This window comes from Euprymna scolopes, chromosome 18 (assembly GCF_053919585.1).
Source record: "Euprymna scolopes isolate OS-2025 chromosome 18, ASM5391958v1, whole genome shotgun sequence".
Lineage (NCBI taxonomy): Eukaryota > Metazoa > Mollusca > Cephalopoda > Sepiida > Sepiolidae > Euprymna > Euprymna scolopes.
The window spans coordinates 33,620,122-33,635,923 of NC_136499.1; the positions used below are offsets into that span (position 1 = coordinate 33,620,122).

The 15,802-nt window shown below is 31.6% G+C and overlaps 1 protein-coding gene across 2 annotated transcripts in view; it reads right to left on the bottom strand.

The window, feature by feature from the left end:
* LOC145297581 (insulin-like peptide receptor) overlaps window positions 1-15,802 on the bottom strand; it is a 290,500-nt gene that overhangs the window by 129,950 nt on the left and 144,748 nt on the right. The window contains exon 2 of one of the 2 annotated variants that reach the window (XM_080143619.1): window positions 11,703-11,915. The exons of the other annotated variant lie outside the window; for it this stretch is intronic. Coding sequence (XP_079999745.1) covers window positions 11,703-11,915 — 213 coding nt within the window. The remainder of the gene's footprint in view (window positions 1-11,702; window positions 11,916-15,802) is intronic. 2 annotated transcript variants of the gene reach the window in all.

The following is a 15,802-nucleotide window of genomic DNA, read 5'->3' on the forward strand; positions in this document are numbered from 1 at the left end:
GATCGAACCCGAAGCCTTGAGGCGAAGGTGGAAAAGAAAGTGTGCAAACAACCTGAACAAAGAGCAACTGAAACACGTTTGAATTTCTTTAAGTATTAAAAACAGAATATACACGTGCCCGCAATAAAAGTTAACTCCGCTACTTCTATTTGACCTCATTAATGAGGTCAAATAGAAGTAGCGGAGTTTACTTTTTCTGCGGGGAAACTTTGGTGTTTGTTTCCCCAACTTTGGCGGGTTGTTTCCCCAAGATGTTGGGGCAGGGGGGAGGGGGGCAGCTCCCCCCCAGAAAGGGGATTATCCAGATTGAATAGCAATTGTCTGATATAAGGAGTTTGCCCCCACATTGATCAAAGCTGATTGCTACTGTACGTTGCCCTGGTGCGATTGCCAGGAACAATTCTTAGCTTTGAATTAGTTTTGGTTTTAAACGAAAAAGCTGAACGAACACAAGACGGGCTGAAATAGCAAGAATTTTGTAAAAATCGACGTGAATAAATCTAGACGCAACCGCGTTCCCAAATCTTCAATATTATTTTCTAGGGGGTATATACACTTCTAAGCGATAGTAACGACCCCAGGACCGTCGGCGAAAAAAGCCTTTTCGAGACATACAAAAATGCGCGCGACGCATTTGCCTTTTATATATATAGACTAGCGGGGCTACACGGTGTTGCTCAGGGCAAAAGTAACTTTTTTTTTTTTTTCTTTTTAAATTCTCTTCATCTGACTATTTTTCTCTGCTTTCCTCGTCCTTTATTTCCCCCCCCCCTCTCTTTTCTCCGTCCAGCCTATTCCTCTGTCTGGATATGCACACATGCATACAACTTCTTTTTCTATATTTCTTGAGGAATGAGTCGGCATAGGAAAATTAACGCCTTCATTGAGAGTTACTTCCTTTTCGTAAGTACATAAAATAGCATAAAACTGACCTTCCCTGATAAAATCTATGCTAATTTAGGGTCAAAGAATGAATAGTTATTTTCTAAATTTTAGATATTATTCATTTCGGGTAATGTCAATTAATATCAAACTTTGAGGGTCTTTGGTTAGTAGTTTTGGGCTTTTAGCTGGACATACACATACAGACAACTATTTGCTGAAATAAAAATGCAATAGTACAAAATAAACAATTTTAAAAATCCTATTTATAAAATAATTTAATTGCAAAATTAACTTCATCAGAATGTATTTTTATTTTTCATAAAATCGATCTATTTTAATAGTTGTAAGCCAAAAAAAAACAAGATTAATTACTTTATGACGCTTCTAATATTGAAAAGAACTTGGAAGTAAAAATGGTTTTATTGTTAGTCAAGTTTAACTTTACTAGCAATGAAACCGTTTTTACGAAATTCTTTAAATTGGTTCCTAAACTTTTTCCATCTGCTGCCTCCTTTGTTCTTATACGATGCTCTAGCACCCCGTCCCTGGTCTCTGTTGATATGCTCTCTTCCCACACAAATTAAGACTTCTTAATTATATGAATATGATGTAAATCAACCACAAATTACATCACAAAACTGAAAAAATACACACCCGAGGACAAATGAAATTAATTACTTTAATTGCACCACTTTTATTGTCCTCTTTCAAAAATAAAAATAAAGAGATCACAATAAGCCTATTCTAATTTTAAAAAATAAAGAGATGACACGAATCCTTATTCTAATTTTCATCAAAATTCATGACATGGTTTTGATTCTAAAAAATGCCTAAAACTTAAGACTAAAACTTAAGCGGTTTTAAGAAACGGAAATTTAAGGAATCGTGCTTAATTAGTGCCAGATAACTATAGATCAAATTCAATACAAATTTGATCCATATTTGAATTTTCATATGTTCCCTACAAACCTTTTAAAACCCTCTTAAAGAAACTGAAATTTTGAGAAATGACTCAACTTGTTAAAATTTCACAAAAATCTGTAGTATCTAAATTTGCATGGAGGGCTTAATCTCCCTTTTTGCACAAAACAAAAACTAAATATAGCCAGCATTTGGGCGTCGTACACATAGTGACTGTTCTAAAATTCATAATGATCAGGTAAATTAGCTTAGAAGTGAATCCTATACATACAAATACCTAAACTTTATATAGATTAAATAAAACAAAAACAGCAACCCCGCCAAAAATAAATGAAATCGAATGTGTTTATAAAATGTAGACATTTTTTTTTTTTTAATTTCAGAAGTCTCACTGAAAGATCAATGAATTCTGTGTCATATCAGTAGTTAATAAGTCATTCAAAAGTTTAATTCAAAAGTGTTACAAATATAAAACAACAATAATAAATAATAACAATGTATGCATCACATCCATTAATAGGATCATCCCCTATTAAAACAATTAGGGATATTTAATCCATGGTTGCAGAGTCGTAGGGTCAAAGATTTTAGGATTTAGAATTGTAAGAATGCTAGGAGTCAGAGTGGAATCTTTTTTTTATTCTTTGAAGAATTGGACACTTAATATAGGAAGACTAACTTGAGTAATTAGAGATCTTAGACTTCAAAGAGTTGGAACAGGAACTTTAAGTGCTCTAAGAGTTAGAACTTATACCTTTGCAACCCTGGTTTAAATAATTTTTTATGAATGTGATTGCACCTAATCATCTTGAAATCATCCTTACTTGAATGTAAAAACAAACAAAAACAATTACTGAAACAAAAAGCAAGTATAAGTAATGACAGGAGTAAGAAGTTGGTGACTAAAAAGCTTTGTGTTAATGTGGACATTCAAAAAATATTGGTGAATAAGTGAAACAATAACAAAAGCAAGTGTGGAAGAATCCGATGAAGAAGAAGAATCAAGATGGCAATTAATATCCATCCGCAAAGCAAATAATAAAATAGAAGAAATAAACAACAATGAAGACGCATGTATGAACCAGTCACATTCAATGATAATGAAAAGTAAAACCTTATATTAACTATATACGGTTTTGTGTTTCATATATCTAAGCATCTTTCACTCTATAATAAAGACCAATGTGTGTGTGTGTGTGTGTGTGTGTGTATATATATATATATATATATATATATATATATATATATATATATATATATATAGATAGAGAGAGAGAGAAATAAGAAAACCTCCACTCTAAATAAAATGTCAACAATTGATGTTTTCGTTTCATCTTTACGCCATCAGTAATGTAATAATTCATGTAATGTAATAATTCATGTAATGTAATAATTCATGTAATGTAATAATTCATGTAATGTAATAATTCATGTGATGTAATAATTCATGTAATGTAATAATTCATGTAATGTAATAATTCATGTAATGTAATAATTCATGTAATGTAATAATTCATGTGATGTAATAATTCATGTAATGTAATAATTCATGTAATGTAATAATTCATGTAATGTAATAATTCATGTGATGTAATAATTCATGTAATGTAATAATTCATGTAATGTAATAATTCATGTGATGTAATAATTCATGTAATGTAATAATTCATGTAATGTAATAATTCATGTGATGTAATAATTCATGTAATGTAATAATTCATGTAATGTAATAATTCATGTAATGTAATAATTCATGTAATGTAATAATTCATGTAATGTAATAATTCATGTAATGTAATAATTCATGTAATGTAATAATTCATGTAATGTAATAATTCATGTAATGTAATAATTCATGTAATGTAATAATTCATGTAATGTAATAATTCATGTAATGTAATAATTCATATGATGTAATTCCATTATTCTATATATTAGAACAAACACTGATGAAGCATAATTTGTTTTTGTAATTTTTGACAGAACGTGCACATGTGTATACCTATAAAGACAAACACCTGTTATGTGCTAATTTATAAGAAATTTAGAGATAGATATTAAATACATTTGCGAGCTCAAAGAAAACTAAATGCTTGATTCAGTCTTGAGTTTACATCTAGCCACACTGATGAGTCATAATTTCTAAAACAGTTTTCTGTAGAAAACTATTATACTAAATGTGAGTTCATTGGCACTTGTTTCCCCGAATTGCATTTTTCCTTTATGCTTGAAGAGTAGAAAATACAAACTAAGATATTCCTTAGTTCTGGGACAGAGTTATGCATGGGGGGGGTATTTGTTCTAATTTGCTGTAATTTATATTAAACTGACCAATTCACCTATCGCTCTCTTAGATTTCTTCATGTCTATGAGCATTTAAAGAAGGGGGAGACTCTTTTTTCAGCATGGCCATCTAATTTGCATAAATGCACCACAAAATCAGATGGCAAAATAACAAGTCTCATATCAAAATAATAAGCCTCATATATCATGTGGTCTGTGTTTGTGCCAGATATCCATAAAAGGAAAATATGTCACAAACTTTTACATTGGTTTTGGAAATTGCCCCCCACCCCTTTCCACCAAGCACGGCATTAATGTGCAATAAAGGATGCAACTGGAATTTGTACATGTCCTGTTAATATTGTATAAATAAGGTTTAAAATAAACGATATGAAAAAGCCAAGACAACAATGAAGATGCTAGTATCAACCTTCCATATTGAATGATCATATTGAATATCAAAATAAATATACTTCAAGTCAAAAAACTGTAACAAACAATAGAAAAACAAAAACAATTTCAAGTATATTTCCCAATCATTATTGCTGCAACATTCAGTTTGAGCAACGAATATACACACAACATAAAACAAAAGAGAAAAAACGAAAAAAAAAAAAAATTTTTTTTTTTTACTTACAATATTTTAATGTTAATAAAGCTTAACTTATGGTGAGGAGGAAGGGTTAAATTTACACATTAGGGATTTTTTAATGTGAAATAAGTGGTAATGCCTGAGAGAAGGATATGATGAATGAACGTGTATCTACCCTCTAAAGGAAGAGATAATGAATAGGGAGACGGTATCATCATGACAGAATACTATGCTACTCCCATTCCAAAACAGAAGTAATATCTGAGAGACTCCCCAATAAAATAAGTAGGATGTAATACATAAAACGATTACTTCCACCTCTTTAAAAAAGGAGGAGGTAATTACTGGGATGAGTTTTATGACATACTACACTACTCACTCCATTAAAAAACAATACAATAATAAATTGAATCATTTAAAAATACCTACACATAAAAACATGTTTTATGAATTATTAGCCTTTTAGCAGAGATCAGAGTGTAGTATATTTCCAGCAGCCCAGTGACATCACATTTTAATATTGGTGCAAATGTTGTATACATGCAAGAACATGACAATACAAATTACAAACGTATATTACAGAATATTAATTTATTAGAAACTGTTTAAAAATAAAATATTGGAATATGTAAAGCTGAACGTTTGCAGATTACTATATATACGGTATTTCAAAATCTTGTGCTGTATCAGAATTAAATTAGCATAATCTGTTTTGATGTTAACTTAGGATGTGTGTAAAGCATTTAGATATGCATCCTATTTTTTTTCTTAAATTTGGAAAATAAAACCAGTTTTCAAAGGAATTAAAATCATTTGTTTCTCTGGGATTGTTAATTGTGATGTTTTATTGGAGCATTTAGGAAATTTTGTTGTCTTTAAAGATATATTTTCTTTGTTTTTGAAGATGGTGACACATGTTTTTGGTGCTTATGCAGATCGGTAATTATGGTGGCATTTAAAATTAAAGAAAATACAGAAATGTTTGTATATTGTATGTACGTGCCAGTCATGAGCCGAAGATAAAACTCCCAAAAAGATCACGATTTTTTTTTTTTTTCTTGTTCAAGAAAATCAAATGTTACGGTTTCGATGAAGGTTAAAAAATGAAATCAATGAATCGGTGGACAAGGGCAGACAATCCTAAAGTACGTGGAAACTGTCAATAATCACTGATTACCTCCCCTTACGTTCTCTACAGATATGTCGTCTGTCACTTATCGGGTACCCCCCCCCCCCAAAAAAAAAAATAGCAAATTTATTTTTCGTGAAGAAGAAAAAAAACAAAACTTTTTCATCAATTGTTTGGATTTTTGGAATATATAATTTTTATTCCCTGGCAAATAGGTACAATGTAAAAGTTTTTCTTCATTTTTGTTTATTGCTAGATGTTCCAATATGAATAAGCACCTTATTTTTTATTAAGTGGTGTAGTAGTTTGTCTTATTGATTTTAATGAAAAGTAGTAAAATTTCATTTATCTGCTTGTTGTCATAGCATGAAAATAAACGCTGGCTCTACATAATTGTAACAAAACATTTTAGCATATTTGGTACTCGGGCAACACTGGGCATATTTGCTATTTATAAATTTTACTAACATTTAAAAAAATTTTTTTTTTTATTTTCAAATTAGACTTACAAAAGAATGTTTTAAAAAGTGTGACCCAATTCCGATATGCAAAATTCATGCCAACCACACATGGATTCAGATTGTACAGCAATCGTCAATAAAATTGTGCATGTCCCTTCTCTCTCATATATATATATATGTGAGAGACCAACCCCTTGCGGTTAATACCACCAGCAAAAGGAAGGGAAAAAACAGATTTTTAATAAAAACATAAGTTAAAGTTTTTTTTTTTCTGATCTTAGCATTTCATTTTGGGAATTATTTTACCCCCTTCCCCAAGCAAAAAATAAAGGGGGGGGGGTATATCACAAATTGAAATTATAGCGAATTTCACTAGATTTACAACTTTTCACAATTTAAACTAAGCTCAGTGGAATGCACAGATCTGGTGATAGCCTGGGCTAACTGCTTAATTGTATACCACAATGACTAAAGTATAAGTCCTAGTACTGAGAAATATCTGAGAAAGAGAGACAGTTTGAATATGGTCAGATGCCTCCACCTCCGTCAGTGATACCTAATCTCAGTTCAGTCCAAAGTCTTGATAGCAAACCACGCTGCAGTTGGAGGAAATGAAAATCTGTCCAGAGGGTGGATATTCAGTTTATATAATTACACATCTAATCAGCATAAACACGAAATCAAATAATCAAATTTCTATGGTCTGCTGATCATATGGGCGTGAAACAATAATAACAAATTCTGTGATTACTATTGTGCGTTAATCAGATATCGACTAAATACATAATTTTAGGATTTGCAATAATCTTGATTTTCTTTTATTACTCACTAGAAATTCTCACACAGGTAATCAAAGATTGTCCACTGACAACAAACGGTGATGTTCCCTGGAGTCTGGGTGACAACAAGTCTTACAAGATTTCTAGCACTCTCCACTTCCTTCTGCAAATGAATTTGCATTATCGCAACAGCCGTTTGCCATTGACTGTCTGCTGGCAATGATCAATGGTCTTCACTAGAATTTGGATGGCAATAAGCCTGCTTACGGTCTCAATTCTCTTTGCACTCATCTAGTGAAAGTCTGATTAGTGCTTTTTCTTCTCGGTTTTTCCATCTTTGATCATTCTATTTGGTGTGGGGCCAGTCAGTACTGAGACTTTTATTTATTTATTTATTTTTTTGAGTGGGGTTAGCTAACTTACAATTTTGCAGTTTCAGTTTTCTTAGTATGTATTTTTTTTTTTTAATTTTATTTACTTTTGTTGCAGTTTTTATATGGTCATTTAACGTTTGTGGCTTTTATTATTGTGCGTGCGCACATCTTAAGAGTATTTGACTTATGTAAATACCAAGTTATGCAACATGATACTACTTCTATAAACTAGGCTTAAAACCTCATTATTGGATTGAATTATCAGATTAATGGTTATCAAAGGTATGATTAGATCATCAATATAAGTGTGAATAAAATTGGTGAATAAATCTAACTCAACCCATTCGTTTAACACAGTAAAAACCGATTTTAAGAGAAACTTTTAAAAATAACTTGATGTTTATAATTTCATTTTCAAAATATTTAAAAAATAATAAAAAAAACAAAAAAAAAAACAACAACTTAAAACTGTTCATATTAGTAACAATTTAATTAAACCTAATTTTATATTAGACTAGCAGGGCTACCCGGCGTTGCTCGGGACCGTATAAACAATGAAAAAACAAAAGCAGATATTGAACATATGTTTTATTCTTAGTGGAGAGGAATCTTTCATCTCAAGTTTTAGCGTTAATGACAGGTTTTTTGGGGGCCCCCCTCGAAGATAACTGATCAGTTGACCAATTTCTAGTGGTCCGTTTGACGTGAAATTTCGATATTTGTCATCCGGGTGATGGGGCTTCGATATGATACCAAATTTGTCAAGTTTGGTTCCGTCTTTCAAAAGTTTTAGCGTTACAAACAAACATACATACACACAGACGTTTGGCTTTTATATATATAGATGTATCTACTAGGTGTTGCCCGGGATGCAGTGAAGTCATTTTAGTTCTTAATTTTTTTTTTTTATTCCTTTGCACATTTTCCAACTTATGGTAGACAGCTACTATAATATTCTTCAATTTGAATTTAAAATAAGTTATCCACTTTGCTAATATTTATTTTTAGGTGATTAGTTAAAAATGTTTCATATTAGCGGTCATCTAAGCTGGACTAAACTATTTTTAAAATAAATTGTAGCCAACTGTGTCTCATTTACTGTCATGTTTGCCTCGTCCAGAGCTCAGATGTGTTGATCTTTCGAAGGCTCACTCTCCAATCACGATTCAACTGTCCAAATTCCACTGCATGATCTCGTCTAATCACTTACTACCAATTTTTGCATTCTAATCCAAATATCTTATAATTGCCAATAAAATGGTACAACAATGACAAATGAATAGTCAGAATCAGTCATAGCTGTTTGTTATATTTGTTTGAATTGTAAAAGCTACTTTTAATAGAAAGTTTTAAAAAACAAAGGTTAATATTTAACGTTTTTCAAACAATAATTAGAAAAAAAATTAACTAAACATTGCTCCTGTTAGTAAATTAATGTTGATTCAACTTGATAAAAATTGAACAGAAATGAAAATAAGCAAAAACAAAAAAGGCAAGAATAAAAATAGGCACTCTAACCTAATTCTTTTTTTTTTTTTTTTTTTTTTTTTTTTTTTACTATCATTGCAAAGGGAAGTGGGGAGTGCTGGATAAAGTATCTATTTTCACTAATTTCTAAGTTTTATATATACAAAAGGCACATTTTTTTTTTTTTTTTGTGTGTATGTCCGAATTCGTTTCTTATAGACTCCAAAACAGTTATGCCAATGTTTTTGAAATTTCGCACACACATACCTTATGTATCTGGCAGTGTCCTTAGGTTTTGTATTGGAATACTGCCAATAAGTATTGAAAATTAAAGAAATCCCATAAAGGAAGTAACAGTTCAATTTTGACCAAAGTTAACACTTTTATACATCCTAACATCACAAGTGCCTTTGAGAAGTTTCATCAGCACACAAGCAGAAGGGCCTGGTATATAAAAATCAACAGTAGGTTCTTTGATAACACAGGGGTGGATTTAAAAATGAATATTTCTGTTTAGAATACACTAACCATGATACTTGACTTTAACATTTTAAATCAAGTCATTATATAAAAATGATTTCATAAAATCAACAATACATTCTCTAAAGTGCAATGTAATGAATTGTGGACTAAGTCACTGCAAGGAGGCATATGAAGCTTCCTGAGTGCACCGCGGTGAGTACCTGACTAGAGCAGGCAATCAATTGATTTGATTGACGGATAGGCGATTTCACCGATTTCGATGAAAATAGAAGTATTGGAAGTGTAAAAAATTTGTTGATCTTCATTCAATCCCGAGCAACGACAGGCTTCCCTGCTAGTTTATACTAAATGTAAGTTTATCAAGGTTTGTTTCCTTAAGGCCATTTTCTTATGCACCTTAATAGCACAAAATATATTCTAAAGTATACTTCAGTTCTGGGATTGAGTTATGTCTGAAATTCTGTTTGAGTTGTCCTAATTACTCCTAACTGGACAAATAATCCATATCTTTCTGGTATGTTTAGTGTATAGAGGTAAGTGTCAACCCCAAAAACAAAGGTATTTCAGTAATAAACTACAGAGTGGTTTGAAAATCTTGTGACTAATGTTGGAATCAGGAGTCATAAAAATCTGAACTTCCTGGAGTATCGGAATCGGTAAAATTAACGCTTATTTTCGTACGCTTAAAATGATTCCTTTGTTTTTTGTTTGAAACTTTATCCATTGCTGCTACTAATGATAAAATGATAAATATTTTTCGATTTTAAACTTAACAGTAAAAATAAAATCTTTAGATCACTGCCACACACACGAGTGGAGTTTTACGTTCACAAAATATATGCAAATATTATATAGATTTTTAATGGTAATTTGAAGAGTTAAAAAAATAAATAAAAACAGCCATTTTATAGCTAAAAGAAATCAGAATTAGAAATTTAGAACAGAATCGGTAATTGTATTGGAATCAGGAAAAATATTGGAATTATCCCATCACTACTTGTTTATTCTTAAAATTATCAACAACCAGAACACAGCTTTGTAAAATATCACAAAGGCCATGGTGCTGCAATATCTTGTGTATCAAAATTGTTCATACAAATTCGAAGTGAACAAACTGAATCCATTGTAGTCTTTTCATATAGTTCTAATGGTCTTGTTTAATTTTTATTGTTCCTAGTGTGAATAAACTTTATCCATAACATGCGATTTATATTGTTGGAGTATTTGTTTCTCTTTTGTTATCTTTTGGGGTAGGAGTTAACAAAAAGTGTTTTTTTTTGTTTTTTGTTTTTAGTATCATACATACTTAATGAAGCTAGCACTGATCGGAAACAAGGCTCAGACTGAAAAGTGAGATGATATGTAAGAAATAATTGAAGGGGGGGAAAAATCACAGTTACTTCCCTTTACATGATAACATTAAAACTTGTGTTTACTTCTTGATAACAATAAATGATATAAAATGGTTATTTGACTCCTGAATAATGAATTTTTTTTTTTTTTTTTTCCTTTCTCAATTTTAGATATTTTTTCAGGGTTATGTCAATATATATTTAAAAAAATACAACCGTTATAGGGGTTTATTGAGTATTTTCCAAGTTTTAGTGAGACATGCATACACACAGATATCTGCTATTTATATTATAAATTAGAGTGCAGGGACTGAGCATTGAGAAGGTGATTACTGATTTCGCACCTTCATTTTAACTATGCTTACATCTGTATATTGCTCTAAATTTCCCTTTCATAGACATTTTATTTGCCTATGATGAATGTATTAATAAACCATGCAGAATATATATATATATATATATATATATATATATATATATATATTGTTCAGATCCTATGATATACAAGCAACTAAAAAAAAAAGATCTATTCTTTGTGTCGTAAAATGTTTTAATTGTTAAAAAAAAAAAAAGTGTACAGTTAGTAAAAAAGGAGCACAACAACAGTAAAACAAATAAAAAGAGTATTAATATTTTTTAATTAAAAATTAATTTGATTAATTTATTCAAATGTAGCAATAATACAATCAACCCATCTCCATTTTTAAAAAGCATACACAAGCAGGGCTTTTTCATATATAAAACAAAATATTAAAAAGCTACAATAAAGCATAAAAGCAGTGATAGCAGTGTGTATGTGTGTATGGGGCAGGGGCAACAGTGTTACAGGTAGATTGGCAGGGTGGGGGGTAAGGGAAGGGATGGTACAATGTTAAAGCATATGACTGGAAATGCAGGCCATTTTCCACCCATTACTTTGGGGGATGACGAGGGCGAGCCTTCGTTTGGAGGAGAAACAATTGGTTTTGGAAGTTACCTCGTTCTGGGTCATCACAATCCAAGTCGCTTTGGATAAAAAGATCACCCTGACTAATACAAGCCTCCCTCTTCATCTCACATTCATTATTATAGAAAATGCCGTTAGAGGCACAGACACGCATGCCCTCCAGGGGACACGTTATGTCACAGACACAGAGCATTTCCTTACAGACGGCACCATGAGAACAGTCAACATCGCTTTTACAATCATCTGAAAGACAAGGGGAAATAGATCATTGGCACCATGATGGAAAGAGGAGACACAAACAAACAGAAGGAGACACTGAAAAAAGGGGGGGGGGGAAAGTAAGCAAAAACGAAACAAATACTGGTTTAAATAAAAAATGATTGTTGCTTTAATTATAGAGTTAAAGAAAAAAAAAACAAAAAAAAACAACAACCTGATAGTGGCTTTAATGACAAAATTGATTCAAGATTTGACTACAAAGTAATATCAAAGGAAAATTGCATAACTGATCTGATAGTGTCAGTATGACAGAATTTATCACTGAATATGACATTATATCACTGCACTTTTAAAGGCTGAATACTGTTTTTTTTTTTTTTTTTTTTTTTTTTTTTTTAACATGGGAGTCACCACTTTTCAAGACAAGGCCACTTGAGGATAAGGGTTAATGAGTGTACGGTGGTCACTTGGAGAACAGTGTTTTAATAGTTAGTGGTGGAAACGAGGTAGGAATAAATTGTCTAGACAGGGGGGGGGGGCTGCAACTCAATAAGAACTTGCTTATATTGGATTTGAAGACAACTACACTGTAGTCAGCTGGAAAGAAGGCCAGCGGAACAGAGTTCCACAGGCAGTTCTAAAAAAGCTTTGTCCATGGAATGTACATTTAGATTTAGGCACGCAGATAGTGTGGGAAACTGTTGGTAGTTGTAGCTAGATGAGTGCTTCATCTGCGTTAGGTAGTGGAACTCTGGGTTTCTGTGTACATGATTCACTCTTAAACAGATTATAAATTTTGAAGCACAGCTGTCAGGCATTAGTGGTTTTAATGTGGGCTATATTTAATTTAGTTTTATGTAAAAAAAGAGGTAGAAATCATTTGTGAAAATTCAAATACCTACGATTTTTGTGAAATTTTAACAATTTACCAAATCTTAGTTTCTTCGGAGTATTTTAATTAAGGAAATATAATATGAGCACAATGTCCCATTTGAAAAATCAAATTGCATTGAATTTAGTCCATAGTTATTTAACATCATTTAAGCAAGATTTCTTTGAATTTCCATTTTTTCTTATGAACTGGAACCTTTGAGACTTTTTTTAATCTAAATTATGTAATGGATTTTGATTGAAATTGAAATAAAAATTCTAGACATAAGGTTTAGTATCAGTCTATCTAGATATTAAACTTGGTAAGGAGACAAAATGGTGCAAAATTTGTTCTGTTTCTTTTTTAGGGGGGGGGGAGCATCTTACCCGTCTCAAAACGAGTAATCTTCTAGTTAATGTATAAAATGTGAAGTTTTTTTGTTTTTGTTTTTTTTTAAGTGAGATTTTCTTCTCTCTCGAAAAAAGGTAAACAAATGACAAGTAAACAAAACAACTCATCCTATTGATTTTTGGATATTATAATTAAATATACAATCCTATTTAAGTTGTAATGTATACACTTATGTTAACCGTTATCCTGCATAAGTATATACAAAGGTATGTTGCTACACACAATCGATACGGCAAAATGATTACGACATCTATAAAAAAGTTATATTCTTATGCATGAAAATGAAGCAGAAAGTTTACAGTTTGTGGACTTGCAAATGAAGCATATCGATAGCTGTCCTTTTTATTATTACTTTTTTTTGATTAAAATATATTCACGGTTGTTGAAAATATTTTGCTGTATCATTGAATTAAATAAATCTAAGGCTCATACAGTTTGAATAAAGGAAAATAAAAAAAAAAATTAAAAAAAAAACGTTAGCATTTATCCGTTTAGATTTTACAAAAGTTTTTATTCTATTTGAAAATGTGGAAAATAAAAACTAAAATAAAATTGTTAATTAACCGATTTAAACTGGAACATGAGAAGATAGGCGTCTACTTCTTTAATAAAAGTGGATAAAGTAAAAGGTGGAAACTCCATGAAAGATGCAAAAAAAAAAAATCTTATGAAATTACAAAATTGGAACGAAAATTTTTTATTCTTTTAATTGAAAGAGAAATGATGAATAGAAATAGGAGTTTTGATGTTTATGATGGATTTTTCAGTTTAGACTGTTTACAAGGTCAAACAAACAGACGGGTAAATATAGGAAACAATGCAAACAGGGAGAGGCAAAGACAGGTGGAAAAAGAGACAGAGACACAGAGATAGGGAACAACGAAACTCGGATAGAGCAGAGCAGAGAGACGCGGATAGAGAGAGATTCGACACCTTATATCTGCTATTTACTCTATGACATGGTACTTCACCATTGACCCACACCAAATGACAGGGGGGGGGGGAGTACAGGACAATTCAGAATTTATTTCAAAGAATCCTTCATTTAAAATGCTAATGTCACCAAGACTTAACTCATAGTTTGAAACTAAGTATCCAAGTAGGGAGAGGGGAGGGGTAAGAAATATTGCAGTAAAATAATCGCTTAATTTTATAAACGATATTATCAAATGAGTCTCAAACAAAACTCTTTTCTACATAACGTTATTAAAAATATTTCTTTGTATGGTAATAGAGTCTATTCTATATCTATAAAAGTGAACGTGTCTGTCTGTGTGTCTGTGTACATTTCCCTACGCAATAACTGTCAATTTTTAGTCTATAGACTCGAAATTTGAAATACCGGGTACTGAGATTTGGGAAAATCGATGTGACGGGTGTCAGCCAGAAATTTGGCTGTTAAGGGGTCAAATTTCAACGATTTGACCTTTAAGAACTCTACCAAACTCCTCCGACAATTTTGGGTCTAGACACTTGAAATTTTAGATTTAGGTTCCTTGAACCTGGATCTAACTTAATAAAGTGATTTGAGCCCGAAACAATAAATTTTAAGGGGTCATAATAGGGGTCAAAGTTTTAAAAAATTAACCATTTTTTTTGTTTTTTTGCTTTTTTTGCACAGCATACACCTCCAAACACCCGAGCAACGCTGGGCACCCCTGCTAGTATATCTATAAAAGTGAAATTGTGTCTGCCCACTTCCTTACCAAATTACTGTCAATTTTCAGTCTACAGACTCGAGATTTGACATAAGGGGTATTGAGATTTGAGAAAATCTTTTTAATCAGTTTTCGGACAGAAATTTGGCTGTCAAGGGGTCAAAGTTCAACAATTTGACCTTTGACTACTCTACCAGACTCCTCCACCAATTTTTGGTCTAAACACTTTAAATTTTAGTTGGACAGAGATCAAACAATTTAATTTGAGCCCAAAACAATAAATGTTAAAGGGTCAAAATTGGGGTCAAAATTAAAAAAAAAAAAATTGACCTCTGTGGTCTACCAAATTACTCAGCCAATTTTTGGTCTAAACACTTTAAATTTTGCATAAAGTGTATTCAGACATAAGGCAAGCTTTTTAATCAGTTTTTGGGAGAAAATTTGGCTGCCAAGAGGTCAAAGTTGAAAGAGTTAACTTTTGCAGACTCTACCAAACTTTTCCACCAATTTTGGGTCTAAACACTAAGTTACCTGGATATGAGTCAAACTTTTTAATATATGTGTGTGTGTGTGTGTGTGTGTGTGTGTGTGCACATAAATTTATGAACAGTACATAGGGCCCGAGCAAAGCTGGGCTGAACTACTAGTATATGAAGAAAAATTAGTTCAAATACAGGATAAACTACATACAGTGATTGTCAGTTTCTGATTTTATGTTCATTAAAATGATAGTTTAATGAATGCAAAACAAGGACTTGACCAAATGAATTCCTCGACTTCTATATACGCAAACAACATGATTATTGCTTTACAGTATAAAACAAGCACAATAATACAAAAAAGTTCATAAAAATCAAACTTGTTTTAAATAATTTGAAGGACTCGTGTGTCAGCATCGTCTGTGAAAAAGTCAATCGTACCATGAATTGCAATTGTCCGGAAGTAAATTGACCGGAAAGACTATTTTCATT